Here is a 26,803-nt window from a genome sequence, read left to right on the forward strand (position 1 = left end):
CTTTTATATATGTCCATATCTGTATCTGCATCTATATTTATCTACGTATGGATAGAGATGGGTGTTTTTATACATAGACAGGTGTCTTTTGTACAAGATGAAATTTCTCATTAGTCCTTTAGTCTCCGTGAAGATCCTCAACGATGGGAGCAGTGCAAACCCTATTCTGGGGGACGGGGTGGGTTGGACCAGAGTGGTGGAGGAGAGGACAAGTGTGAGGGTGGGCCTCTCTAGCTTGTTGAAAGCTAGAACGGCTTCCTTGGAGAAGGGAATGGCAGCCCACTCCAGTATTCCTGCCTGGAGAATTCCATGGACAGAGGAGCCTGGGGGACTACAGTCCAGGGGGTCACAAAGAGTTGAACGTGACTGAGCAACTAAGACACACAGAACAGCTCCTCACTGTCAGGCTGACTGTCTCCTGAATACCTGTCCCCCTTATTTCTACTCGTTGAATGTCGTGTAGTCTCACCTGTGCCGGAAAGTGATTGAGGAAAGGTAACAGCTGAAATCCTGAATCACTGATTTGATAGAATGCGGATCGAATTATATTATGCAATGACGACATCTGCATTTTTAATAGGTCCAGAAGCCAAATCTCCACGGGACCTTTGGCCATAACAGGACTATCCAACTGAAACAGTATATTACAAATAGGTTACAAATAGATAGTAATTTGATATTTTTACAAATGTCCTAAATCACAGTACCTCGAGACAAAGCAAACAATTTCACACAAAATACTTAAAACATGAGTAAAATTAATTAATAATGTAGCAAGAAGTATAAAGATCATTTGGTCTAAAACTTTCATTGTATAGGTGATAAAACGAATCCCAGAGAAATTAAATGAGTTATCTAAACTAGTCTGTAACAAAGCCAGGAAAGACTACAGAACTAGAACCTGACTCAACTCCCTCCCTTTCTCTCATAAGAGAACTGCATTCTACATTTTAAAGAAACCCTAACAAAATTTTAATCAAGTTAAATTACAATGATTTTTTCTCCTTCTCTTGATATGACAGCCATGATACGATCGTAGTCTTTTGCATGAAAGGTCACCTCATTTATGTTGTCAGACACTGCAGGGAGATGTGGCTATAAGAGAGCACAAGACAGAGCAAACACATCATACATGAGGTTAGACACAAAAGCTGCAGGAGACATGGGTTCAGTCCCTGGGTCGGGAAGATTCCCCTGGGAGAGGAAATGGCAACCTACTCCAGTATTCTCGCCTGGATAATTCCATGGACAGAGAAGTCTGGCGGGCTACAGTCCATGGGATGGCAAAGAGTCAGACATGATGGGTCAACTGAGCATGCATGCAAACACAAAAGCCATTGAGACATTTCTTAAAAGCTTTGCTATTTTTTTTTTAATATTTGTAAAAGATTAAGAATTTACTTCACTGTCTCAAAAAAAACAACAACAACAACAAACCAACCTCTTCTTTGACCCTTGACTGACTTGGAAGCCCACTTTTTTAAATCCAGCCATATACAGTGTTTCCTCCAAGACCTACAGATGCCCATCCTCTTACATTATGGAAGTTGAACCAGTAACTGCCATCTTCCTCCCACTGGAGACTGAACCACACTGTCCCTGTCCCCTTCCCTCCCAGGGACAGGTCAGTCCTTCTCTCTTGGCTCTGTGTCTGCCTTACACAGCTTCTACTTCCTTCCTGTCCTTTCTCATCCCCACAACTCCCTGGAAACCAACAAGGAAGGTATTATTAGCTGTTTCCCAGCTTCCCAAACCAGAAATGGTCCTGGGATGGGGTTTCAGTGCCTCCACTCTCAGTTCTCTGTAGTTTTTCTCTTCCCCCTGGAATTACTGCCCTTCGAAATGGCTAAAAGCATTTGAGAAGCATTCTGGACAGGAAAAAAGGGACACATTTAAACCACAATCCCTATCTGATCTAAGAATATTTAGATTTAAATACTCATAACAATGAGTTACATTTAGTGAGCACATACTTTATGTCAGGTACTTTTGATGCATTATCTTGCTTAATTCTTATGACAAGCCTATGAGGTGGAAATGATTAATATTCTGATTTTACAGACAAGAAAACTGAGACACAGGAAAATTAAGTAACTGGCTAAGATCATCCAACTGGTGAGTTGCATAATTGATGGCTCTTGCCTCCAGCTGATGGGCTCCAGATCCAAAGAAAATGAGGCATTTTATAACCAATGTCATTTTTAACACTCTTCTTTCCTGACTGTACTTTTCAGATGTTAACTTCATTTTTATTTTTTATTACACAGGCTATGGAAAAAAAGGATTTAGGTAACAGACATTTAGATGACACACCTGGATGGTATGGGAATCACTGGCTTGTCCAAGAATTTCCAGGAGAACTGGATCAGACACAAAGAAGAATCTTGGAAATAGTAATCGCTTCTTCTCCAAATACCTTTAAATAAAGTCACATTACCAAATAATTTTTTCTGAATTACTAATTTTGGGGTTTTTAGCCAAGACACAATCACTAATATCGATAAGATAGTAGCAAACACTTATAGCCATTTCCCATTTGAAAAGTTCTGCCCCACCATAGATGGCACTGGGGAAAGTAAGTGGAAATAAGAAAGCGTGACTCAGAGCAAGGCATCGTCTATAGTATTCTTTCTCATCAAGAGCCCTCCTGCAACCCTTCTAAGAGTACTGTGAACCTCAAGCTTAAATGCCAGGTGAACATATAATTTATCTCCAAACCAGGATATTTTGAGAGTGAAAGCGGGGGGCGGAGGTAACTAGCCATTCAGTCAGGACAAAGGCAAAAATTTGGACAAACCGGGGTATATTTTCGCCCTATTTCAAAAGAAATTGAGAAAGAACTGCCTTTGAAGAAAATTATCTGTGAATTTGTTTGGCTATTTGCTCTGTGAGTGCACCTCTCCACTCCACACCTGCAGTGTGTTGATTGGTAGCCCCCAAAAGACATGTCCACATCCTATTTCCTGGAATCCGTGAATACGGTCTCATTTGGAAAAGAGGCCTTTGCAAATGTACTGAAGTCAAATATCTCGAGAGGAGCTCATCTTGGATTATCCGGATGAGCCCTAAGTCCAATGACAAGTATCCTCATAAGAGACACACAGGAAGAAGAGGAGAAGGACATATAAAGACAGAGACTGAAGTTACGTAGCCACAAGCCAAGGGTAGTCCCAGAGCCACCAGAACCTGGGCGAGGCAAAGGAAAATTCTCCCTAGAGCCTTCAGAAGGGGCTGCTACCTTGACTTTAGACTTACGGTCTCCAGAACTGAGAAAATAAGTTTCTGTCATCTTAAACCACCCCGTTTGCGGTAATTTGTCACAGCAGCCCTACAAAACTTATACAATGTCTTAATTCACCCACCCTAACTTGAAGGTGTCTTTTTTTGCAAAGAAATCAAATTTATGTGAAATGTTAAATTCCTAACACCACTTCAACCGTCACTACCAAACCAGAAATGCAGTCAATTCTATTAATTTTGGATAAAACACCATCACATATAAAATGTTAGGCAATGAAAAAATTAAACTCTTACCCTGTAAGTGACTTCTGACATACTTCTAATTGTTCGTGTAAATGAGGTAAAAGCTGCCCCATGGTTTCATCTCCAACACAGCAACTAATCACATTGGGATTCTCGTGAGCTCGCTGCATTATCTTTATCCATGACTTGTCAATATTCTGAAAACGTTTTGCTTCCTAAAGACAAACCCATAGTCAGTAAAAGTTGGCATGTGGATGACTGAATGAAGCAAAGTCTTCACTCTGGCATGTCCTATAGTTCCTCAAGTCACCCTATTAATCTTAGGCTACATAATTTAAAGGAGCATTTTTTTTTTCATCTGAATTAACTCTGAACAACAGACACCCAAAGCCATAAAACTGCTTATTGAAATGCTGTCCTATCACAATAGGGTTTATGACTAATTCATTTCCTTACATTTAATACATTTTTCAAAGTGCCGCATGATTAATTTTCAGTGCTATCAACTTAAATCGCAAATCTAGTCTTTCAGCACCCCAGGTGTTTTGGTTTGATGAGCAAACTGAAGAAGCATGAAAATAATTTGATCTCAGTGTCTTTGGAATAATTAAAGCTTAATAGTGCCCCAGGAAAAAGAGAAGGAGAAAACAGTAAAAATCTGAAACAAAGCTTCATTTACATTTTTGCAAATGAAAATTTACTATTTACTATGAATGATATTAAGCTTGCATTCGATTGCAAAAATGCCTTTAGAAATTGGCATAATCTTGCCTCTATCAAAAGTTTTAAGTGCATTTTTGATAAAAAAAAAAACATAACTTTCTGATTAAAAAAGAAAAGATTTCTGTTTTAAAAATGTGTTACAAAGGGGAACCAGCTACTTTCAAAATGCTTTTGTCCTTGATTTTTAATCTACAAAGATTTGCGACCCCATGGACTGTAGCCTGCCCATGGAATTCTCCAGGCAAGAATACTAGAGTGGGGAGCCATTCCCTTCTCTAGGGGATCTTCCCAACCCAGGTATTAAATCTGGTTCTCCTGCATTGCAGGTGGATTCTTTACCATCTGAGCCACCAGGGAAGCCCCATAGAGATGCCATAGATATGGAAAATCAAAAGAACAAGACTAATTTTACAAAAGGAAAATTACCTCTATAGAATAAAGTTAGTAGTAATGTATCGGTATTAATTTAAAAGGTCTCAATAAAGCTGTTTTAAATAATTTGTTACAGGTTTCTAAGGCTAAGTTTCCTTGCCTCGTGTTTCTAATCTACTATTAGTTAACTTACTAGTAGTTAATTTGTGTTTACAGATTACAGATTATTTTAACTCAGAGGAATAAGTCTAACTCTTAGAAGAGATGAACTTCTATAATTTAGTAGTATCATATTTGAATGTACCTCACCTCCTCAGACAACAGATTTGAAAATATTATGTTTATAATATATATTTATAAAATACTATGAGTTTCTTCTTTCTATTAATGTAAAGCAAAGGTCAGCAGTTTGCAACTTTTTTGTTGATGGCAAGAGAGCAAACATTTTAGGCTTTGTAAGGCCATATGGTTTCTGTTACAACTACTCAACTGTGCCATTGTAATGCTAAAGCAGTCACAGACAGGACATAAATGAATGGAGACACAGCTGTATTCCAATAAAGCTATATTTACAAAAATCGGTGAGTTGGCCACAGTTTGCAAACCACTGGTACAAATCCTCAAGACATGACCATATGTCTTTCTGAAGATTTCTACAGAGACATACAGACAACATACACCAACTATTCTATCAGCAGTTACAAGACCCGTACTTACCTGTGGTAGCTGTTTGGCTATGTCGCCACCTACAAAGACAGCTTCAAGATAAACCCAAAGGTTCTGGACTACTAGCCACTCTTCAATTATATCTGAGGAAGTAGACAATTTATACACCCAATTCTGAATATTTTTTTTAAATGGAGCATTATATCTAAAAAGTAAGAATGGAAAAATATTACATTTTAAGAAAGATTCAGACAATAGTAGGCTTTAACAAGAAGGAGAAATATTCCTTTGACAATGAATATTTTTTCCTACAAAAAAGCAGCTCCTATTAAATTTCATAAAGTTAATGAGATATTTGCATTTTTATGAATAAAACATAGAATTATAGTGATCTCACTTACTGCTCCCACGTTTCAGTGATAAACTAAGAAATCTGCCTAGTTTTAAGCTACAGAGGTCTAGCAAAGGAATTGTACTGGTTGCTCTTTGGAGTATAGGGAAAATACGGACTAAGATGGCCTGCCAAGGCTTCTGTGAACCAAATCCAAGTGGGGACTGCCCGTGAGAATAACACATAGGGCCCTGTTATCACTGGTCTGTGGAACTACTAACACAAGGCCTGGGTCAAACTTGAGGTCTGATGTTCACTACAAATGTCGTCTGCCTTACCTACAGACTGCTAATTCCACCAGGCACTGTGCTTAGTAGATTCTGCAGTGTTAAAGATCCAGAACTGCTACTCCCTAGAAGCCCTTGTGGTTGTTGTTCAGTCACTCAGTTGTGTCCAACTGTTTGTAATCCCATGGACCACAGCATGCCAGGCTTCCCTGTCCTGCATTATCTCCTGGAGTTTGCTCAAACTCATGTCTATTGAGTCGATGGTGCTATCCAACTCATCCTCTGTCACCCCCCTCTCCTCCTGCCCTTAATCTTTCCCAGCATCAGGGTCTTTTCCAATGAGCTCTTCACATCAGGTGGCCAAATTATTGGAGCTTCAGCATCAGCTTTAACGAATATTCAGAGTTGACTTCCTTTAGGATTGACTGGTTGGATCTTCTTGCTGTCCAAGGGACTCTCAAGTGTCTTCTCCAGCACCACAGTATGAAAGCATCAGTTCTTCAATGCTCAGCCTTCTTTATGGGCCAACTCTCACACTGTACATGACTACTGGAAACACCATAGCTTTGACTATACAGACTTCTGTCGGCAAAGTGATGTCTCTTCTTTTTAATATGCTGTCCAGGTTTGTCATAGCTTTTCTTCCAAGGAGCAAGTGTCTTTTAATTTCATGGCTGCAGTCAACATTCATGGTAACTTTGGAGCCCAAGGAAATAAAGTCTGTCACTGTTCCCATTTCTTCCCCATCCTGCTTCTTCACCATCGGGGCTAGCTAAAGAGTTCATGAGACTACAAGGTGTCCAAAAAGCTGGGCACAAATAAGAAAGACAAGAAATAGAGTGGATGCCATGAGGAAGTGATGGGAAGATACTGGGTAAAGACCTAATTACCTACAGTTGGATTAAGACGCCAACTTCAGTTGTGGCAATGCAAGCATATAGCTTTGAAGTTGTGTAGTGGCACTTCCTGGTGAGTGACATTTGTACAGTCTTAAAAGTTTTCTTGATCCAAGACAGAGTGACTTGAAGGGACTCACATATAGAATGGGGTTCTTCTGGGTATAGTCTGATGCTTGAGTGCAACCTTTGGTTTCTACAAAAGCTTATGTTATACATGGAGGTATAAAGTGGCGGTACAAAAATTGCCCCAAGGAGGTAGATGAGTTGATCTAGTAGTAAGAGGCATTTTTTCTCAACTCACAATTTATAGTGTGCATCTGACCATCAGTCTAGAGCTGAAAGGCAGTCAATATGCCAAAAGCACCTTCAAAATCAATACATGCAGACCAAGAGGGTGTGGATAAGCATTTTAGGGAGCTGAAGCACCTAGATAAATGGAGTTAAAAATAACTTTGCCCAGAAATTTTTGAAAAGACTCATCTTTGATGGTGTATAACTTCCCAACATGAAAAAGGGGGACTTGAAATAAATCACTAATGACAAGTTTTGTCCTTTGGCCAGGTATTTGCACTGCACAACTTTACATGGTAGAACCTGTTAATGACAGAAAAGAAGGTTCATGGAATCCCATGAGGAAAGTGTCACAATCCAGGTATTTGAGGTGAGTCAAGTCTCACCCATGGAAATACACAATTTCTTCTGACATCACATCTGAATAGCCCTAGAGATTCATCTGGCACTTGCTACAAGATAAGGCTATGGTTGGCTCTGGAAGAGGCATTCTGGATCCACTTGGTGCTGCAAAGTTTTCTAGAAGAAGGATCTCCAATAGTGTTGTGACTTCTCAGATATCCTTATACTCTTCCTAGCAGGACCTCAACATTGAGTTTACTAGTACAATAAATTAGTACTCTAACCACTCAGATTACTTTGCCAAACAAAGCTATGGTGTTTCCAGTAGCCATAAAGAAGGCTGAGTGCCAAAGAATTGATGCTTTTGAACTGTGGTGTTGGAGAAGACTCTTGAGAGTCCTTTGTACTGCAGGGAGATCAAACCCAGTTAATTCAAAGGAAATCAATCCTGAATATTCATTGGAAGGACTGATGCTGAAGCTCAAGATCCAATACTTTGGTAACCTGATGCAAAGAGCCAATTCATTAGCAAAGACCCTGATGCTGGGAAAGAGTGAAGGCAGGAGGAGAAGGGGATGACAGAGGAAGAGATTGTTGGATGGCATCACTGACTCAATGGACATGAGTTTGAGCAAACTCTGGGAGATGGTGAAGGATAGGGAAGCCTGGCGTGCTGCAGTCCATAGGGTCACAAAGAGTCGGACATGACTGAGCAAATGAACAACAACAACTCAAGTTTTATGCAAGTTAACAGTAAAATTAAGAAAAATTTCAAGTCTGAATTCCTGAGTTGCACAGTCTGGCTCAGATCAATCTACAGCCTTTCTTCAAGAGATCATAATTCAGGAAATCAAGATGGCAAACTTTTCAATGAACCATGGCAAAGCAGAAGCCTGTGAAGTCCAGGAACCACTGAATAGCCAATGGTCACCTTTGCCAGCTTATTCAGATTATTCAGATTCCCTGAAAGCAGAGGATGAGCCCTAGGAATTTAAGCCTAGCAACTTCACCCTAGAACTCCTAGGAGTTTTGTGAGTTAATGCATTATCCAAATGCAAGACTGCCTTTGGGCCAGAGGTCTTGCAGGATGTCATTCAGTAAACAGTGATCCCAACATGCAGATAGGGTATTATAATCCCCATGCACCCTGGGCACTGACCTCTGTTAATGACCTCTGAAATAATGTGACACATTTCTTAGGTGTGTTAGGGTAAAGACCAGTTAAGAATCACTGGATAGTCAGGTAGGGGATTGCAGCTGCTGCTGCTGCTAAGTCACTTCAGTCGTGTCCGACTCTGTGCAACCCCATAGACAGCAGCCCACCAGGCTCTGCCATCCCTGGGATTCTCCAGGCAAGAACACTGGAGTGGATTGCCATTTCCTTCTCCAATGCAGGAAAGTGAAAAGTGAAAGTCAAGTCGCTCAGTCGTGTCCAACTCGAGACCCCATGGACTGCAGCCTACAACGCTCCTCCGTCCATGGGATTCTCCAGGCAAGAGTACTGGAGTGGAGTGCCATCGCCTTCTCCATATTCCTTCATGTTTGCCAGCCTACTCTTCTTGGGCTATTGGGTGAACACTTGAGCAGGTTCAGCCAAGGAGGACAATGACAAAAAAATGAAAGAATGAGAGAGAAAGAAGATAAAATGAAGATGTCATCTTGGTAGGGAGTCAAGATATTCAGAAGATGAGCTGCCAATTTGGGGGAGAATAATTATGATGGGGAGATGAGTACCATAAAAAAAAATTGAGGCCATGATTATTAGGGAAAATAGGTAGTTCATGTAAGGACTGACAAGAGTCAACACTTTAGGTCAGAATCTCGTGTTGTGCCACAGCTACGAAACTGGAGTTTTATCTAAAATTATATAACTCTAAATGGCAAATCAAAACCTTCCCTTGCAAATTATAAAATTACCTGTTGCTTAGTAAGGAACCCAAAACCATTAAACTATCCTCCATCAAGGTGATAATCTCTCCCGATTCAGTTCCTTTGAGCAGGAGTTCTCCCTTTCCCTTAAAGGCTGCAAAACTCAGGTTCTGATTGGTCCAGTTCTCAATCACCTGAGTCAGCTTGGCTTCAATATCCTTCTCCTTAATGGCAGATATGCAAATATCCTTCAGAGGGAAATCAAAGAATATGTCATGACATTTTCAATTACAAATTCAGTGCATTAAAATCACATAATTTTTTAGTTTGGCCCTAGAAAATCATTCGGGTTCCCAGGTTGCGCAGTGGTAAAGAACCTGCCTGTCAATTCAGGAGCCATAGGTTCAATCCCTGGGTTGAGAAGATCCCCTGCAGAAGGAAATGGCGGTCCACTTCAGTATTCTAGGAAAATTCCATGGACAGAGTAGCCTGAGGGGCTTCAGACCCTGGGATTGCAAAGAGGTGGACACAACCGAGATACATGAGATACGGAACTTAAATCATGTTTCTTGTTTATATTTTTAACTGTTGTTTTTCAGCCAACATGGACATAATCACAGCTGCGCTCAGTGGCTTGTTATAAGAAGCAAATGAGAATGTGAGATTCTTTTGAACTCTTTAAAGTAATATATAAACATTGCTATAGTCCCACCTCTTCTGACCCTAATATGAATATCTCACTTGATTAAAAGTTAATTCTAATTTTTATGGATTTTCCTGTTTTCCTGAGAAATTTTGATATGAAAGTCTCACAAAGGTAAATAAAATGAAGGTATTTTCCGAACATACCCCAGTTGATTTTCCTACTTGGAATCACAGAATCTCAGAGATGGGAAAGGATATGAAGGTGCAAGGAATTTCCACAAATTAGTGTGTGGTAGAGCTTCCCTAGTAGCTCACACGGTAAAGCATCTGCCTGCAATGCGGGAGACCTGGTTTCGATCCCTGGGTTGGGAAGCTCCCCTGGAGAAGGAAATGGCCAGCCACTCCAGTATTCTTGCCTGGACAATTCCATGGACAGAGGAGCCTGGTGGGCTACAATCCATGGCATCGTAAAGAGTCAACACGACTGAGTGACTAACACACACTGTGTAGTAAGTGTAATAAGAGTGGTGTTGACTGTTGTGAGTTCTAAGAAGAGAGAAATGACTTTTGCCTACTGTCAGGAGGAAAGGCTTCATGGAGGAGGGAACATCTGAGAATAAGTAGGATTCCAACAGGGGGAGGGAGAGGACGTTTTATAGGAAGGGAAAAGGCTTCCTTTCAAGGCAGTGAATGAAGTAATAGTAAGCAGCCAGCTAGGCTACTAGCAGGGTACATGGAGCAAAGCAAACAGAATGTACTGGCATAGACAACACTGAGACTCTGTTTAGGGGGAAAATAACTAATAACTGAATCCTAGAATTCCTGCGAAATGAAGTTTTCAAAAGCACAGCCTATGAATAGCTACACTCTTCAGTGTAAAAACCTACTGTAAGAATGAAGTGATCATCAAAGTTTGTTTTTTTTTTTAATTCCTTGATTGTTTCCTTCAATAGTATTCGAATAGCATTTATAGGACAAGAATGCTTCGAAAACAAAACTTTTGGCATACATATATTGTTAAAAAGAAGCAACCCCTCCCAAATTCAGGGCTTATGTTCATGAGACCCACAAGCCCATAATGAACTGAGAAATAGCTCTTGAATAGCTTGCTTGTACTCACCCAACCCAGTGCCCAGCACAGAGGCAGATCACTAAAAAGCTTTCTGTGAAAAAAGGGGCCTATTTGCTTAATACACAAATATACCCAAAGAGATTCACAACAAAACACATAAATAAAGGGTCAAGAGTTAAAGACAAGGAGGGAACTTAAAAACAGCAAGAAAAAAACAGCTTGTTATGTACAAGGGAACCCCCATGAGATTACCAGCAGATTTTTCAGCAGAAACTTTGCAGGACAAAAGGGAGTGACACAATATATCCAAAGTGTTGAAGGAAAAAAAAAACAAAAACCTGCCACCAAGAATACAGTACACGGTGAAGCTGTCATTTTGAATTGAAAGAGTGATAAACAGTTTTTCAGACAAGCAAAAGCTTAAAGGAGTTCATCATCACTAGGTAAGTCTTACAAAAAAAAGTTAAATGGACTTCTTTAAGCTAAAATGAAACCGAGCTAGTTAGTAACAGAAGACTATGCTGCTGCTGCTGCTAAGTCGCTTCAGTCGTGTCTGACTCTGTGCGACCCCATCGACGGCAGCCCACCAGGCTCCCCAGTCCCTGGGATCCTCCAGGCAAGAACACTGGAGTGGGTTGTCATTTCCTTCTCCAATGCATGAAAGTGAAAAGTGAAAGTGAAGTCGCTCAGTCATGTCCGACTCTTAGCGACCCCATGGACTGCAGCCTACCAGGCTCCTCCGTCCATGGGATTTTCCAGGCAAGAGTACTGGAGTGGGATGCCATTGCCTACAGAAGACTATATGAAAGTATAAATCTCACTGGTAAAGGGAAATAAATAGTAAAGTTCAGAATAGTCTAATGTTATAAAAGGTGTTGGGTTAATCACTTATAAGTCTAGTATGAAGGTTAAAAGACAAAATTAGTAAAAATAATGGTAACTATAATAATTTGTCAGTGGATACACAAGATAAAAAAGATGTAAACTGTGACACCAAAAACAAAATGTAGGGGGGGAGTAAAAATGTAGAGTTTTAGACTGCATTCCAACTTTAGTAGCTAGCAACTTAAAATGGACACAAGTAAATGCGAAGATAATCCACGAGCATAGATTGGAAGAATTAGTATCATTAAAATGTCTACACTACCTAAAGCAATCTACAGTTTCAAAGCAATCCCTATAAAAATTTCAATGACGTTTTTCAAGAAATAGAACAAGGGGACTTCCCTGGTGGTCCATGGTTAAGAATCTGCCTTCCAAGGCAGGGGATTAGGTTCGATTCCTGGTAGAGGAACTCAGATCCCACATGTCTTGGGGCAGCTAACCTGCCCTCCTCAAAGAAAGGTCCTGCATGCTGCAACAAAGATCTCACGTGCCGCAACTAAGACCAGGCACAGTCAAATAAATAAATAAAAGAAACAGAACAAAAAATCCTAAAAATTTTATGAAACCACATAAGACTCCATTTAGCCGAAGCAATCTTGAGAAAAAGGAACAAAGCTGGAGGCATAATGCTTCCTGCTTTCAAACTGTATCAAAGCTACGGTAATCAAAAAAGTATGGTATTGGCATAAAAACAGAGACAATGGAACAGAATAAACGTACATATATGTTTAATTAATTTATGAGAAAAGAGCCAGGAATATACAATGGGGAAAGGACAGTCTCTTCAATAAATGGTGCTGGGAAAATAGGATACCCACATGTAAAAGGACGAAACTAGACCACTATCTGACACCACACAAAAAATCAACTTAAAATGGACTAAAGACCCGAAACCATAAAACTCCTGTAAGACAACAGAGGTGGTTAAGTTCCTTGAAATCAGTCTTGGCAATGATATTTTTGGACTTGACACCAAAGCCAAGGTAACAAAAGTAAAAATAAACATGTGGGATAGCATCAAACTAAAAAGCTTCTTATAGCAAAGGAAACAACCAACAAAATGAAAAGGTAACTTACTAAACAAGAGAAAATATTCACAAATAATAGCTCTGATAAGGGGTTAATATTCAATATATATATAGCAGATTCATACAACTCAGCAGCGAAAACCACCAATCTGAATAAATAATGGACAGAGGTTCTAAATAGCTATTTTTCTGAAAAAGACATACAAAGAGCCAACAGGTACATATAAAGGTGCTCCACATCACGTATCATCAGAGAAATTCAAGTCAAAATCACAATGAAGTATCACCTCACACCTGCTGGAATAGTTATCATCACAAAGACAAGAAAGAGTGTCAGTGAGGATGTAAAAAAAAAAGGAATCCTTGCACATTGTTGATGGAAATGTAAATAACACTAAGCATAAAAATGGAAATGAACCGATTAAAAATCCTGAAGGAAATATATAATAATTTAAAGTATTTAGTAGACTAATAGTAAACAGTATAGAATTAGAAGGTTGGAAAATATTATGAGGAATCCACCAAGAACACAATATAGAAATAAACAGAATTTTTTAAAAGGGTATAGTTAAGGGACAAGGAGGACAGATTAAGGAGCTCCAAAACTAAATAATTCGAATAATTATATTATCTCCTTGAGTTACAGCATGATTTTGCAAAACCAAGGAATGTTCAGGATCATTTGAAATTTTGAGGGTACATTATATAGGGAAATCAGTACACCCATGAATAAAACGTTTATTTGTACAATTTTCAGAAAAGAAAAAGGAGACATTCTTTAACAGATCATTCGTAAGACCTTAAATCCTAGGTACCTCGATATCATCCTTATTTTTAAGGAGTGGTGCTTCCATAATATTTCTGAGACAAAAAGAATCTGACTCCACATCAAATGGGGTTCCGGTCAACTCAGAGATCCGATCCCAGTGCCTCTGTTTCATTGCCTTATTGGTCATCATTTCTAGTAGAGGACATGACTCACTGAAATCATCAATTCTTTTTTTCAGATCCAAAAAAGCTTGCCAATCTTTAAGTCCTTTTGGCAGTTTACGACATCTTTAAGAAAAAAATTATTTCATCTACACATTTCTTTGAAGAAGGTGTTACGAATATATAGCAATATATCAGAAGATAAAATCATTTGTGAAATTCCTATAGGATCCTAAAATAGGCACTATAAATTGGTAAGTTTAATGCGATTGAAACTCACCTGTTTTGAAACTCCAGAAGTTCTGCATTAATTTTTTCAATATCTACATCTCCCCAAAGTATCTCATAATAACCACTAATATTGCCCATCACAGTATCGTACAGTCCATACAGCTTCTGCAGCAAGTTGAGTTCCTTTCTGGGAAACCAAATAATTAAGTCATTATGTAACATAAATTGTAAACATAAATTCCATTATTGGATAGGCAGAATTCATCTAGTCAAATATTTCATACATTATGTGTATAATGTCTTATACCAACATGCATACAACCCCGTCAGTTTCCAAACAAAGCTCCATCAATTGGGTCAAGGTTTATAGCTCTCAAATATTCCAAATTACAATATTACGTGCCATTACCAGTGTGTTTAATTATTACAAACTTACCAATCACTGCAAACAATGTGACCAAAACTTGCTAATGAGAGCAAAGTTAAGGCTAATGTTTTATTTGATCTGTTTACTTTCAAATGCAAGCTGCATTTCCATGATCATGTCTGCCTTTAAGTCTGCCTTTTAAACATCACATTCCTACCAAAAGCTTTCTCTCATGTGCCCAGATGCAGTTATATCCAAAACAAGAAGAAAGGAGGGATTCTGGGGCAAGTACAGGAAAACTTCATTGTGTGGCACTCGCGCTCAGTCACACCAGACTCTCTGAGACCCCATGGACTGTAGCCCACCAGGCTCCTCCGTCCATGGGATTTCCCAGGCAAGAATACTGGAGTGGGTTCCACTCCAGGGGATCTTCCCACCCCAGGGATTGAACCCAGGACTCCCACACTGCAGGCGCAGGCAGATTCTTTACCAGCTGAGCCAAAGAGGAAGCCCAAAGCCTACCCCTTCTCCAGGAGATCTTCCCGACCTGGGAATCAGACCAGGATCTCCTGCATTGGAGGCAGGGTCTTTACCAACTGAGCTATCAGGGAAAACCACACTTGATGTTAGCCAAAAGGCCACATTTTTTATATGGAGACTGTGTATTCAATGGAATAGGAATAGCTAGGAATGAGGGGACTATTTAGGAATTTTCCAAGCCAGACCCTTCTCTGTACAATGAAGGATTTAATGACAACATGTTCACCTAATGGACAGTTAATTATTTATAATAAACTTGTTCAATTTCTAAACTTACCTAGTTTTGTGTAAAACCTCATAGTCAGTCACAGGCAACCCAAAAAGTTGTTCTCCAGATGAATATGTAACGAATTTCCTCCATAGATCATCAAAATTGGCCTACAAAAGGTTTTTAAATTATAGTAAGATGTAATTAATTCAGAACCCACTAAAGTAGAATTTATTATAATGAGGATAAAAGCTATATTGAAGTTTATTAAATAGTATCTATGAAACAAGATAAATTTGCGAAGCAAATTTATGCTGATACCAAGCTATCAGAGGAAAAGTTAAGTACTCAGGAAAATTAACTTTCAAGCATTCTGAAAGTAATCTTTTTATATAAAATTATTTCCTTAAGAAATTAAGTGGTCCCCAGACATGCATTTCAAGCTCCTATAAATATATCTGAAAGTAATGAAACTACATTTGTAAAATTCTATAATTCAGACTTTTCTACTATTTCACACCGTCATCTTTTCTACAGGGTTCAAATGAGTAAAGAAGTAGTATAATCCACTCAGTCTTGGGTATTCCTAGTAAAGAAGAAAACACTGATTTTTGGACAGCAGCTCTGTATTTCCCTGGTGAGATGACCATGGAAGCCACCTAAGTATAAATTGTAAATGAAATGATTGTAAACGAGTTCATTTTCATGTTCATGTTCATTTCATGTTCAGAGTTCATGTTCATGCTTAAACATGCAGGGAATGTCAATGTAACCACAAAAATGTAATTTTACCTGAAAGATCTGTAGCCTGTTGCTAGCTTCTTGGGGTGGTATATTTGGAACCATGGGTCCTTCCTGTAATGAATAATATAATCAGCATTTTAATTCTTAATCACATATATTTATCAATTTATTAGGTTTATCTATTATTTCCTTTTAAACAAATAAACATGATTTACATGATCTAACTCTGTCCTGTACATGAAGCTCTCATTTATTTTCTGTAACAGTTTCATTGAGATATTATTCACATATTATACAATCCACTCATTTAAAATGTACCCTTCAACAGTTTTTATTATATTCACAGACTATGATCACAATCAATTTTAGTACATTTGCATCACTCTAACTTCCATTCATTTTTCAAGGACCTTGACATAGCTAACAAAATATGTGATTAAATTACATCTTATATGACATTTGCAATACAAGAACTCTGTTTCATTTCATTTACAATCATAAATGATGGTGCTGTGGTTGTGCATTAGAATAAATGATACATAGTTACATAGTTCTGAGAACAACTTCCTCTCACTAATAGTCTAGCCCAATATAGAAACAGACACACATAGGCTGAATACTTGGAAGTAGCAGAAGGCAGTCTTTGGTGGCCATGAGCCAGAAAACAGTTGCAAAAAAGACCCCAAATGGTCTGCACAATCATAAATACTATGGATATGCTAAATAATATGCCATATTTCCAGTATAACAGAATAATAGAAAAATAAAATATCAACTAGTCAAACCTAAAAGTGATGTTCAGTACACATTAAAGAAAAAGTGTTATAGTAGTAGCACCAAGGTCTTACATTATCTTATGATTTTATATCTACTGTGATTACTAAAAGAAAGTAGAATATATTAGGGACTATATCCAACTTCTGAGTTTTAACTTCATAAAGGTCAACCATTATCAGTCATATACCATGTTGAATAGTCTGTGGGAATAACCAAGGATGACATTTATTATTTATGTTCAGTGACCCTTCTGGTTCTCTAAGAGTTAGAGCTGGGAAAAAATCAGTTGCATGATACCCTGACATTTGGACATTTATAGTTTCTAACAGCCTTCCAACAATTGTACTACATTTTTAATTATGAATATTTTGGCCCTAAGAAAGGACAAAAGCAGATTCTGTGTTCCTTTCATGATTTCCAAAATTGTTGCTCCTTTTAGCAGTTAAACTGTTTCTCTTCTCTCTTATATAAAACATGCTTAAAGGAACAGCTATCCCCTCTTTTTGACAGCTACAACTATGCGAAGATAGACTCTTGCACACTACGTACAAATCACAGTATACTTCTCAGGGTTCAGCACTTTCATCTCATATGAACACTGTGCCAAATATCTTAACACAGAGCGTGAAACACTTAATTACCGTCTCGTACGCTTCTGCAAAGTTCATCACATCCTCACGAAAAACTTCCACAGACTCAAGTAGATTACTTTTAAACTTTGGCTGTACTTGTACTAGTTCATCTTGTACAGAAACCTAGAATAAAAAAAAAAGGCTCAATGTGAGGATGAAAGCAATGTATTTAAATGAAAAATACAGATTCTACTCCAGCAAGTTTGTTAATTTCACAGAGATACTATGAATGAGAATGTGTCTGAAATGTTAATTTGTTAAAAAAAAAAACAACTCAGAAATAAACAATCCAAATGCACCAATGAGTCTCAAATCATTCTAGCTCATGACCCAAGAGGCAAAGCTATTTAACTGCAGTTAGGAAAATATTTTCTGGCTGCCCAGTTCAGGCAGTTAATATGGCCAAGGAAACAATTACAACTATGGGCCTAGTCTAGGTCACATGTTGTCTCCGGGACCAGGCCACGGTCTGGGATTAGAAATCTCTAGTAGGTTCATGTGGTTGCAATAATTAGAGCAGTTCCCAGTAAGAAAATGATATTACTCTAGGGAAAAAGAATAGCAAATGTCTTCCACAACGATTTTCAAAGCTTCTACTTAAATCTGCAATCATTGATATTGTTGTTGTTCAGTCACCAAGTCGAGTGCAATTCTTCACAATTCCATGTACTGCAGCACACCAGGCTTCCCTGTCCCTCTCCATCTCCCAGAGCTTGCCCAAGTTCATGTCCATTGAATCAGTGATGCCATTCAACCATCTCATCCTCTGTCACCCTCTTATTCTGCCTTCAATCTTTCCCAACGTCAGGGTCTCTTCCAATGAGTCAGCTGTTCGCATCAGGTGGTCAAAGTTTTGGAGCTTCAGCTTCAGCATCAGTTCTTCCAAAGAGTATTCTAGGTTGATTTCCTTTAAGATTGACTAGTTTGAGTTCCTTTCTTTCCATGGGACTCTCAAGAGTCTTCTCCAGCAATACAGTTCAAAAGCATCAATTCCACTGGAGGAGGGAATGGCAAACCATTCCAGTATACTAGCTATGAGAACCTCATGAATTGTAAAGAAAGACAATCATTATACCTAACACCTAATTCTTGCTTTCTATCTGCCAGGTTCTTTACATATGTTAACTCATTCAATCCTCACAACCACCCTGCGTGATATATACTACTATTGTATCCATTTTACAAGCGAAAAAATCGACACACAGAGAGACTAAGTTCCTCAAGGTATGTGACAAGGTCAAGATTCAAAACTTGGCAATGTGATTCCTGGGCTCTTGCTCTTAACTGCTCTCAACAGTAGCATCTTTCAGGGTTGGAACATATACTGCTTTAAGCTTAATGGTGACTGTAGTAAAGAATGGGTCAGTAGGTATAACACTAACAGAGAGATGAGAGAAAAACCCAAGTGAATCTTTTAAACTGAACAATAATAGAAAATAGGGCTTTACTAGATCTCAACTGAGGGCTCCCCATATCCTTCCTAGGACTCACTGTCTAGACTAACCAGCAAGTACTTTTTAAAATAAGCAGTTAGTCAATACTGAACATGAAGCCCCAAAATAAAAATTATTAAAAAATTTTATACACATCTTCTCAAGCCTCATTAAACTGCATTTTTTAAAGCTTCTAAAATATTCCTAAAGGACCTCATGAAGAAATTAAGAAACAAAGGTTATTAACTTGCACCAGATCACCCAACTGGCTGATGGCAGAGCCAGAATCACAAGTCATGACCCCAATTTCAGCTCTGTGTCCTTGCTGCTGTGTCTTGCTTCAATCTCAGTGACAAATCTCTCCATAAATAGGAAACTTTAATCCAACATTAATTAATTAGTAGTCAATAGAAATTTTAGTATAATTAAAGAATCTGGACCCTCCCTTGGAGTTCACTTATTTTTTAAATTGTTAGTTTCTTCTTACAACAAAGTGAATCAACCATATGCATACGTATGTCCCCTCCCTCCTGAGCCTCCCTTGCTCCCCTCCCATCCCGCTCCTCTCAGTCATTACAGAGCGCTGAGCTGAGCTCCCTGTGCTGTACAGCAGGGTCCCACTAGCTGTCTGTTTTACACATGGAAGTGTATATATGTCAATCCTAATCTCCCAATTCATCCCACCATCCCTTTTCCATTCACTTTTTTTAAATTTATTTTTTATTGAAGGATAACTGCTTTACAGAATTTTGCTGTTTTCTGTCAAATCTCAACATGAATCAGCCATAGGTATAATGTCTAAATATTTACCAACTTCAAAAATGCTTAGAGAAAAATTTATAACCATAAATGACAACATTAAAAGAAAAAAGAAAAAAAACTTCAAATCAGTAACCTAACCATCCACCTTAACAAACTAGACAAAGAAGAAGAAACTAAACCCAAAGAAAGCAGAAGGAAGAAAACAATTTTAAAAGAGCACAGATAAATGAGAATAAGAATAAGAGAATAAGAAAACAATAGAGAAAATAACCTAAAAGTTTCTTTTTTGAAAACAGCAATGCAAGTGACAAGGTTTTACCTAGTATAACCAAAAATAAAAGAGAAAGGACTCAAATTACTAAAATTAGAAAAGAAAGGAGGGATATCACTACTTACTTTACAAAGTGATATAAATATATATTTACAATATAAATATCTATGCTGCTGCTGCTGCTAAGTCACTTCAGTCGTGTCCAGCTCTGTGTGACCCCATAGATGGCAGCCCACCAGGCTCCCCTGTCCCTGGGATTCTCCAGGCAAGAACACTGGAGTGGGTTGCCAATGCCTTCTCCAAAATAAATATATATATAATATAATATATAAATAAATACATAGAGTGATATATATAAAAAGAATTATAAAGATATAATGAACAGAGTGAAAAGACAATCTACAGAATGGGAGAAAATACTTGCCAATTATATACCTGTAATGGCACCCCGTTACAGGACTCTTTCCTGTAATGGACTCTTTCTCTCCCACATGCGAGCGCTCTCTCTTTCTCTCTCTCTCTCTCACTCTCCTGCTATCTTCTAAATAAAATAGAGCTGTAACACTGATTTGCCTAAGAGCTGTAGCATGGTTTGTCCAAGACCTGAGAGCTGTGACGCGCCAAGGGCTTTAATGTCCGTTGCTCCAAATCTTTGTTGTGACGAGACAAAGAACCAGGGAACATACACTCGTGTGACATCTATGGTGCCACAGCAGACTCGGATTAAACCTGGCTGAAACAACCTCTGCGCAGAAGAGGCCAAGTACAGCAGGAGCCCAACTCAGGGAAGCTCCCGCGCTAGAAGCAGAAGGCGAAGAAACCCAGCGCAGGGGAAGGTCCATCGTGCTGGAAACCAGGACAGCGAAAAATGAACTCGGCAGAAAGCTCATGTGGCCCAGTCTCAGATCCCAGAAAACCTCCGGTTAAGGTAAGAGGTCCTCGCTCCTATGGCTGGAGGGACCTTTACAACCTCTTGTTTCCTCGAACCTCCCGCTAACAGGCGAGCGGCATGGGGCACAACTGAGGGACTCTGGAGAGGCTACTCCTCAGCATGTCCCAAAGGCGCTATGTGCTGAGCCCCAGTAGCTGTCACACAAGCCGGTGGGGGTTCTTCTGTCCTTTCTCTTCTCTGTGCCAAAGATCAGACCAATGAAACTGTGAGAACTGGTCAGATATTTAGCAAATTTTCCGGCGGGCTATGAAGGGGATTCTTTGGCATGTTTTTCCCACTGCTTTTTCCTCCAGCTCTCTCCTGGGACTCAAGCCCAGTCAAAACTAAAGAAATTCAGGCTCTGATGTCTCATTGTAAAAATTCATTGAGAGACAAAGCGATAAGAGGTAGATTTGTTAGGATCCAGAGAGAAGCCACCCTTCAGGGTGTGAACTGTTGCCGAGGGCAAGGGCTAAGGCCATGGAATTAGGCCTGGCTAGGTTTTGTGAATGGCACCCCACTCCAGAACTTTTGCCTAGAAAATCCCATGGACGGAGGAGCCTGGTAGGCTGCAGTCCATGGGGTTGCGAAGAGTCGGACACGACTGAGCAACTTCACTTTCACTTTTCACTTTCATGCATTGGAGAAGGAAATGGCAACCCACTCCAGTGTTCTTGCCTGGAGAATCCCAGGGACAGGGAAGCCTGGTGGGCTGCCGTCTATGGGGTCGCACAGAGTCGGACACAACTGAAGCGACTTAGCAGCAGCAGCAGCAAGAAGTTAATATCCAGAATATACAAAGAACTTCTACCATTCAACAGCAATAACAAAAACAAACAATCCAACTTAAAACCAGGCAAGGAACTTGAAAAGACATTTCTCCAAAGAAGATACACAAATGGCCAACAAGCACATGAAAAGATGCTCAACGTCACTTTTCATTAGGGAAATGCAAATCAAAACCACAATGAGAGACCACCTCACCTACTATCAAGAACACAAAAAATAACAAGTGAGGATGTTGGAAATTGGAACCCTTATGAACTGTTGGTGGGAACATAAAATAGTGCAGCTGCCATGGAAAACAATATGGCAGGCAGTTCTGAAAAATTAAAAATAGAGTTGCTGTGTGGTCCAGCAATTCTACTCCTGGGTAAATATTCAAAAGAACTGAAAGCAGGGTCTCAAAGAGATATCTGTACATCCATGTCCATATATTCACAACAGCCAAAAGGTGGGAGGAACACAAAGCCCACTGATGGATGAGTGAATAAACAAAATGCGGAATATGCACATGATGGAACATGATTCAACACTGAAAAGGAAGGAAATTCTGACATATGCTACAATACAGATGAATCTTGATGACATTATGCTAACTGAAATAGGTCAGTAACAAAAAAGATAAATATTGTATGATTTCACTTACATGAGAGAAATGGGGAGCTGTTGTTTAATGGGTAGTTTCCATTTTGCAATGCGAAAAAGTTCTGGAGATTGGCTGCATAGCAATGTGAATACATGTAACACTACTGAACTCTACATGTAAAAATGATTAAGATGGTAAACTTTAGGTTATGTGTATTTTGCTTCATTTTTTTTTACCTTAGTACAAAGCTACTGTAATCAAGACTGGCATAGGGGCAGGCATATGGATCAACAAGTTGAGAGTACAGAAATGAATCCTTACAGTTAACTGTTTTTCTCCAGGGTAACAAGACAATTCATTGGTGAAAGCACAGTCTTTACAACAAATGGTCCTGCGACAACAGGATATCCACACACGTTTACATGACATTGGACCCCTAACTCACACCATACACAAAGATTCACTCAAAATGTGACAAAGACCTAAATGTAAGGGTAAAATTATAAAACTCTCATAAGAAAACATAGTAGTGACTCTTCATGACCCTGGATTAGTCACGGTTTCCAACATACAATACCAAAAAACAAGAAACAAAAGAGAAATTAGACAAACTGGACTTCATCAAAATTAAAAATTTTATACTTCAAAAGACACCAAGAAAGTGAAAAAACCCACAGAATGAGAGAAAATACTTGCAAATCTTTTGATTAAAGGACTTACATCCAGAATATATAAAGAACTCTTACAACTCAAAGAGACAAATAACCCAATAAAAAAAAAAAATAACAGATTTAAATTCAACCTTTCTTCAAAGAAGATATACAAATGGCTAATGAGTACATGTAAAAAGATGCTAAGAATGATTAGCCATTAGGAGAATGAGGTGCTGGTATGTGACACAATATGGATAAATCTTGACAATATTATTCTAAGTAAAAGAAGCCAGTCACAAAAGACTAGATATTATATGATTCTGTCTATGCTTAAGCATCCAGAAAAGGCAAATTCAAAGAGATAAAAAGTATATTAGTGATTGCCAGGGGCTGTGGTGAGGAAGAGAATGAGGAGTGATTACTAATGGGTTTGGGGTTTCTTTGGGGATGATGAAAATGTTCTAAAATTAACTAATAATGGTTGTGCAACTCTGCATATAGTAACAATCACAGAAGTGTATACTTTGAAATGGTAAATGTTATAGGATGTGGATTATAAGCCAATAAAGCTATGAAGGTAATATATATTGAGCTTTTTAAATGTATATTTTTCTGGATATAGTCACTTAATAAAAGAAGAATTAAATTTGTACTCACCGCTTTACTCTGCAATTTGTTGAAAGAATATCTCAAGGTGTCTACTGCTTCTGATTCTTCTTTGGTGACTTCAACTTCAAATCGGTTTAAAATAGCATAGGCTTCCTGTGCAGTGGGGGCAGATTCAGACACATCACAAGGAATACAATTGACAAATGGCTTACAGGCCTTCTACAAACACATTCCTATGTCTTTTATTAAAATTACTTATTTATTTGGCTGTGCTAGGTCTTGCAGCATGTGGGATCTTTAGTTGCAGCATAAACTCTCAATTGCAGTGTGTGGGATCTAGTTCCCTGACCAGGGATCCCCCAGCACAGCACTGTAGCCAACAGACCACCAGGGAAATCCTCACTATGTCTTAAAAGGATGGTTCCCCAAATTAAATGTGTATAAAAAGCTCCTTTAGATTATCACTGACATCAGATATTGACTCTAGACCTCAGGCCCTGAAATCTGAACTTAATAAGCACCAAGGTGATTCTGGTGGAGAGGAGACCAATCCCTTTGAGATATCCTCCGAGGAAAAACACCCTAGAATAACTTTCTGCCTCTCTCTTCCTGATCTTGTGCCAACACCATGCAAAACGTCTTCTCATATTCTATTAAAATAGGGGCTGGCTATATAAGGAATGGAATGAAATGATATTCTGAAGAGCAGACACTAATGAACAAACAAGACAAAATAAAAACAAATTCATAGGTACAGAGAACATATTGGTGGTAACCAGAGAGGAAGGGGGATAGAGGACAGAGAAACGGGTGAAGGGGGTGAACTGTATAGTGATAGCTGGTAATGAGATTTAAAGGTGGTGATGGCTTTACACTGCATACAAATATTGAGTTATAATCCTGCACAACTGAAATCTGTATAATGTTACATACCAATTTTGCCTAATTTTTAGAGTGATGAGCTGGCAATCAGTTTTACCAAAGGAATTTATGCTGAAAAACTGAGATTTGGCAGTCAGGAAAAAATGGTATGATAACTTGTTAAATCTTGAGAAGCAAGTGGTCAGCATTCAAAATATCTGAATACTAAGATTTAAAGAAGTAGTAAAGGTATGAATTTCATTAGCTACCAAAGAGCACAAACTCTAAATAGGTTCATGAAAGCAAGGCTCAGTCATGAACACCGGGTACCAAAAGGAGGTACCAATTCCCCAGGTTTGCAGGCAATAGGGGAGTGCCCTGTCCACAGAGAATCTAAAAAAGTTATAAAATGAACTGGATCTTATCTTTATTATCACCATGAGCCAGAAATTCTAAGTATTAGTCATAAGTACTTGTGGTAGAATAATAGCCTCCCTATTGTTAGCCACACCCTAATCTCCAGCACCTGGGAATATATGTCACCTTACACAGCAAATGAGACTTTGCAGATGTGATTAAAAATAAAGAATCTGAGAGGGGTAGATTATCCTGGATTAACCATGTGGGCCCAATGTAATCACAAAGGTTCCTTTAAGGGAAAGAAGGAGGCAGGAGATTTAGAGACAGAGTGTGAGGACAGAAGCAGGGGTAAGAGTGATGCCACGGCTGGGAGGGAACCAGGAACCAAGGGACGCAAGCTGCCTCTGGAAGCTGGACAACACAGGGAAACGGTTCTTCCCTGGAGCCCCTGCTGACATGCTGATTTTAGCCCCATTTCCACACTTCTGACCTCGAGAACTATAAAATCATAAATGTGTGTTGTTTTAAGCCATTGAGGTTGTTACAGAGGCTAAACAGAAAACTAAAAGAGTACTCTTTCCTAAAAACATCTCCTGTTGATCTAAATACGAACAGCTACTTTTGAGCCTAAATGGACCATTCCCAACCATGGTATGCTGCTGGTCACAGGACAGGCACACAGCTCATTTCTAAGAAAGTCAAAGATATTTGGGGAACTTGCCTAATATGTCAGGACTGAAGTCAGAGAGTACAACCACTCTTTTCTGTAAAATATAGGTACCAGCATAAAAAAAATAGAACACTGTCTAGACCAGTACAGCATTATGAATGTATTTTCCTTGGTATACTGTTCACTGTTGATAATTATCAAAATCCCTCTAAGAACATCAACATCAGAGAGGAAAAACAGGAAGATGATGCCATAAAATAGATAAATAAATCAACTTTTTAATGTTTCTCTATTAAAAAAAAAAAGTAGCATTTCAAGAGAGGAAAATGCAAACATTTCTTACTTCAATTGGTCCCAAAGTCATGTCCATTTGAATTTCATTATCACGGATACAAGACAAGGCTTCCATGGCAAATCTGACATCATCTAAGTCACGAATAGGTCTAGATAACTTTTTCAAGTATTCGTTGATAAATGCTATCATGTCTGACATCTTCTTTTTGTATTCTTCATTCAAATATCGACAGAGTAGCATCTTCCATGCCTTAGCCTCAATTGATAAGGCCAATTTCATTGGCTCTGGTGAAGACAGAAAAAGGTCAAAATAAAATACTAGGTGACATTCTGAAACAATTCACTTCATGTGTAAGCTGAGCATTTATAATTGTCCATTTGTCACCAGCCACACTGAGCACTTGAAATGTAGCTAGTCTGAATTAAATGTTCTGTAAGGTTACCAGATTTTGAAGACTTAATTCCTATCCCAGTGAAGTATGTTAAGCTGTTCACAAGACAAACACCGAAGTCTATAGAGAAGAATTTTGGAAATTCATTCTAGCATTATCCAATGTGAACCTTGCTCTGTTTCTGGCCATCCTATTAGCAGCCCTCACCCATTTCCCTGAATTCCTCCAGGTAACTCCTGCATGAGACCAGCAGTCTAAAATGCTGGGAACACTGGGCCTGTCCAGCAGAGCTCTCCCTCACTATAGTTAGCCATATATTTGGCTTGGGCTTTTGATTTCAGACATTGTCTCATCACCCTCTGATACTCTAACCCCACTGGACTAACTTCTCAGGAGACTCCAGCTGTTCCGATTCTTATCTGTTGTACACAACCCACTCCCTCCGGTAACACATAGTTCCACCTATAGTTTTAGTCGTTTGGGTGCCAGCTTAGTATTAACTGCATTAAGCCACTTTGGTATAATACTATATATACACAATGTATATCTATATTTAACATATATATGAACAATATTGGTGGTCCAAAATACTTAATAGTTACATTACTGCAGATTAATAACTGCCTCCTAAATGAAGTCACATTTCATGTGAAAATGCAGATACTTTACGTAATATTTTTTAAATACCTGTATGCAATTCAAGTGCTCCTACAACTATAATAGGCTTCAACTCATCGATCTCCTGTTCAAAAGTCGCGTAGTGTAGAATTTCAGATCTGATTTCAGTCAGAGAGGGATTGTTAGCCAAAAACTCCTGTAGCAAGGAAAGAATCAACACTTTCTTTGGCTTTTTGACAATGTAAATCTTACACTTCT

General features: G+C 38.8%; 1 protein-coding gene across 2 annotated transcripts in view; it reads right to left on the reverse strand.

Annotated features, from left to right (window-relative positions):
• The window catches only part of DNAH8 (dynein axonemal heavy chain 8), a 319,103-nt gene that overhangs the window by 197,053 nt on the left and 95,247 nt on the right, over positions 1-26,803 (reverse strand). For both annotated transcript variants that reach the window (XM_070361456.1, XM_070361457.1), the window contains exons 27-40: positions 26,615-26,741; positions 25,585-25,820; positions 23,399-23,503; positions 17,332-17,445; positions 15,962-16,024; positions 15,239-15,339; positions 14,104-14,241; positions 13,709-13,949; positions 9,312-9,511; positions 5,296-5,449; positions 3,535-3,698; positions 2,314-2,416; positions 991-1,095; positions 470-631 (exon numbers count right to left, since the gene is read on the reverse strand). In XM_070361456.1, coding sequence (XP_070217557.1) covers positions 470-631; positions 991-1,095; positions 2,314-2,416; positions 3,535-3,698; positions 5,296-5,449; positions 9,312-9,511; positions 13,709-13,949; positions 14,104-14,241; positions 15,239-15,339; positions 15,962-16,024; positions 17,332-17,445; positions 23,399-23,503; positions 25,585-25,820; positions 26,615-26,741 — 2,013 coding nt within the window. The remainder of the gene's footprint in view (positions 1-469; positions 632-990; positions 1,096-2,313; positions 2,417-3,534; positions 3,699-5,295; positions 5,450-9,311; positions 9,512-13,708; positions 13,950-14,103; positions 14,242-15,238; positions 15,340-15,961; positions 16,025-17,331; positions 17,446-23,398; positions 23,504-25,584; positions 25,821-26,614; positions 26,742-26,803) is intronic.

This window comes from Bos mutus, chromosome 23 (assembly GCF_027580195.1).
Source record: "Bos mutus isolate GX-2022 chromosome 23, NWIPB_WYAK_1.1, whole genome shotgun sequence".
In the NCBI taxonomy this organism is placed as follows: Eukaryota; Metazoa; Chordata; class Mammalia; order Artiodactyla; family Bovidae; genus Bos; species Bos mutus.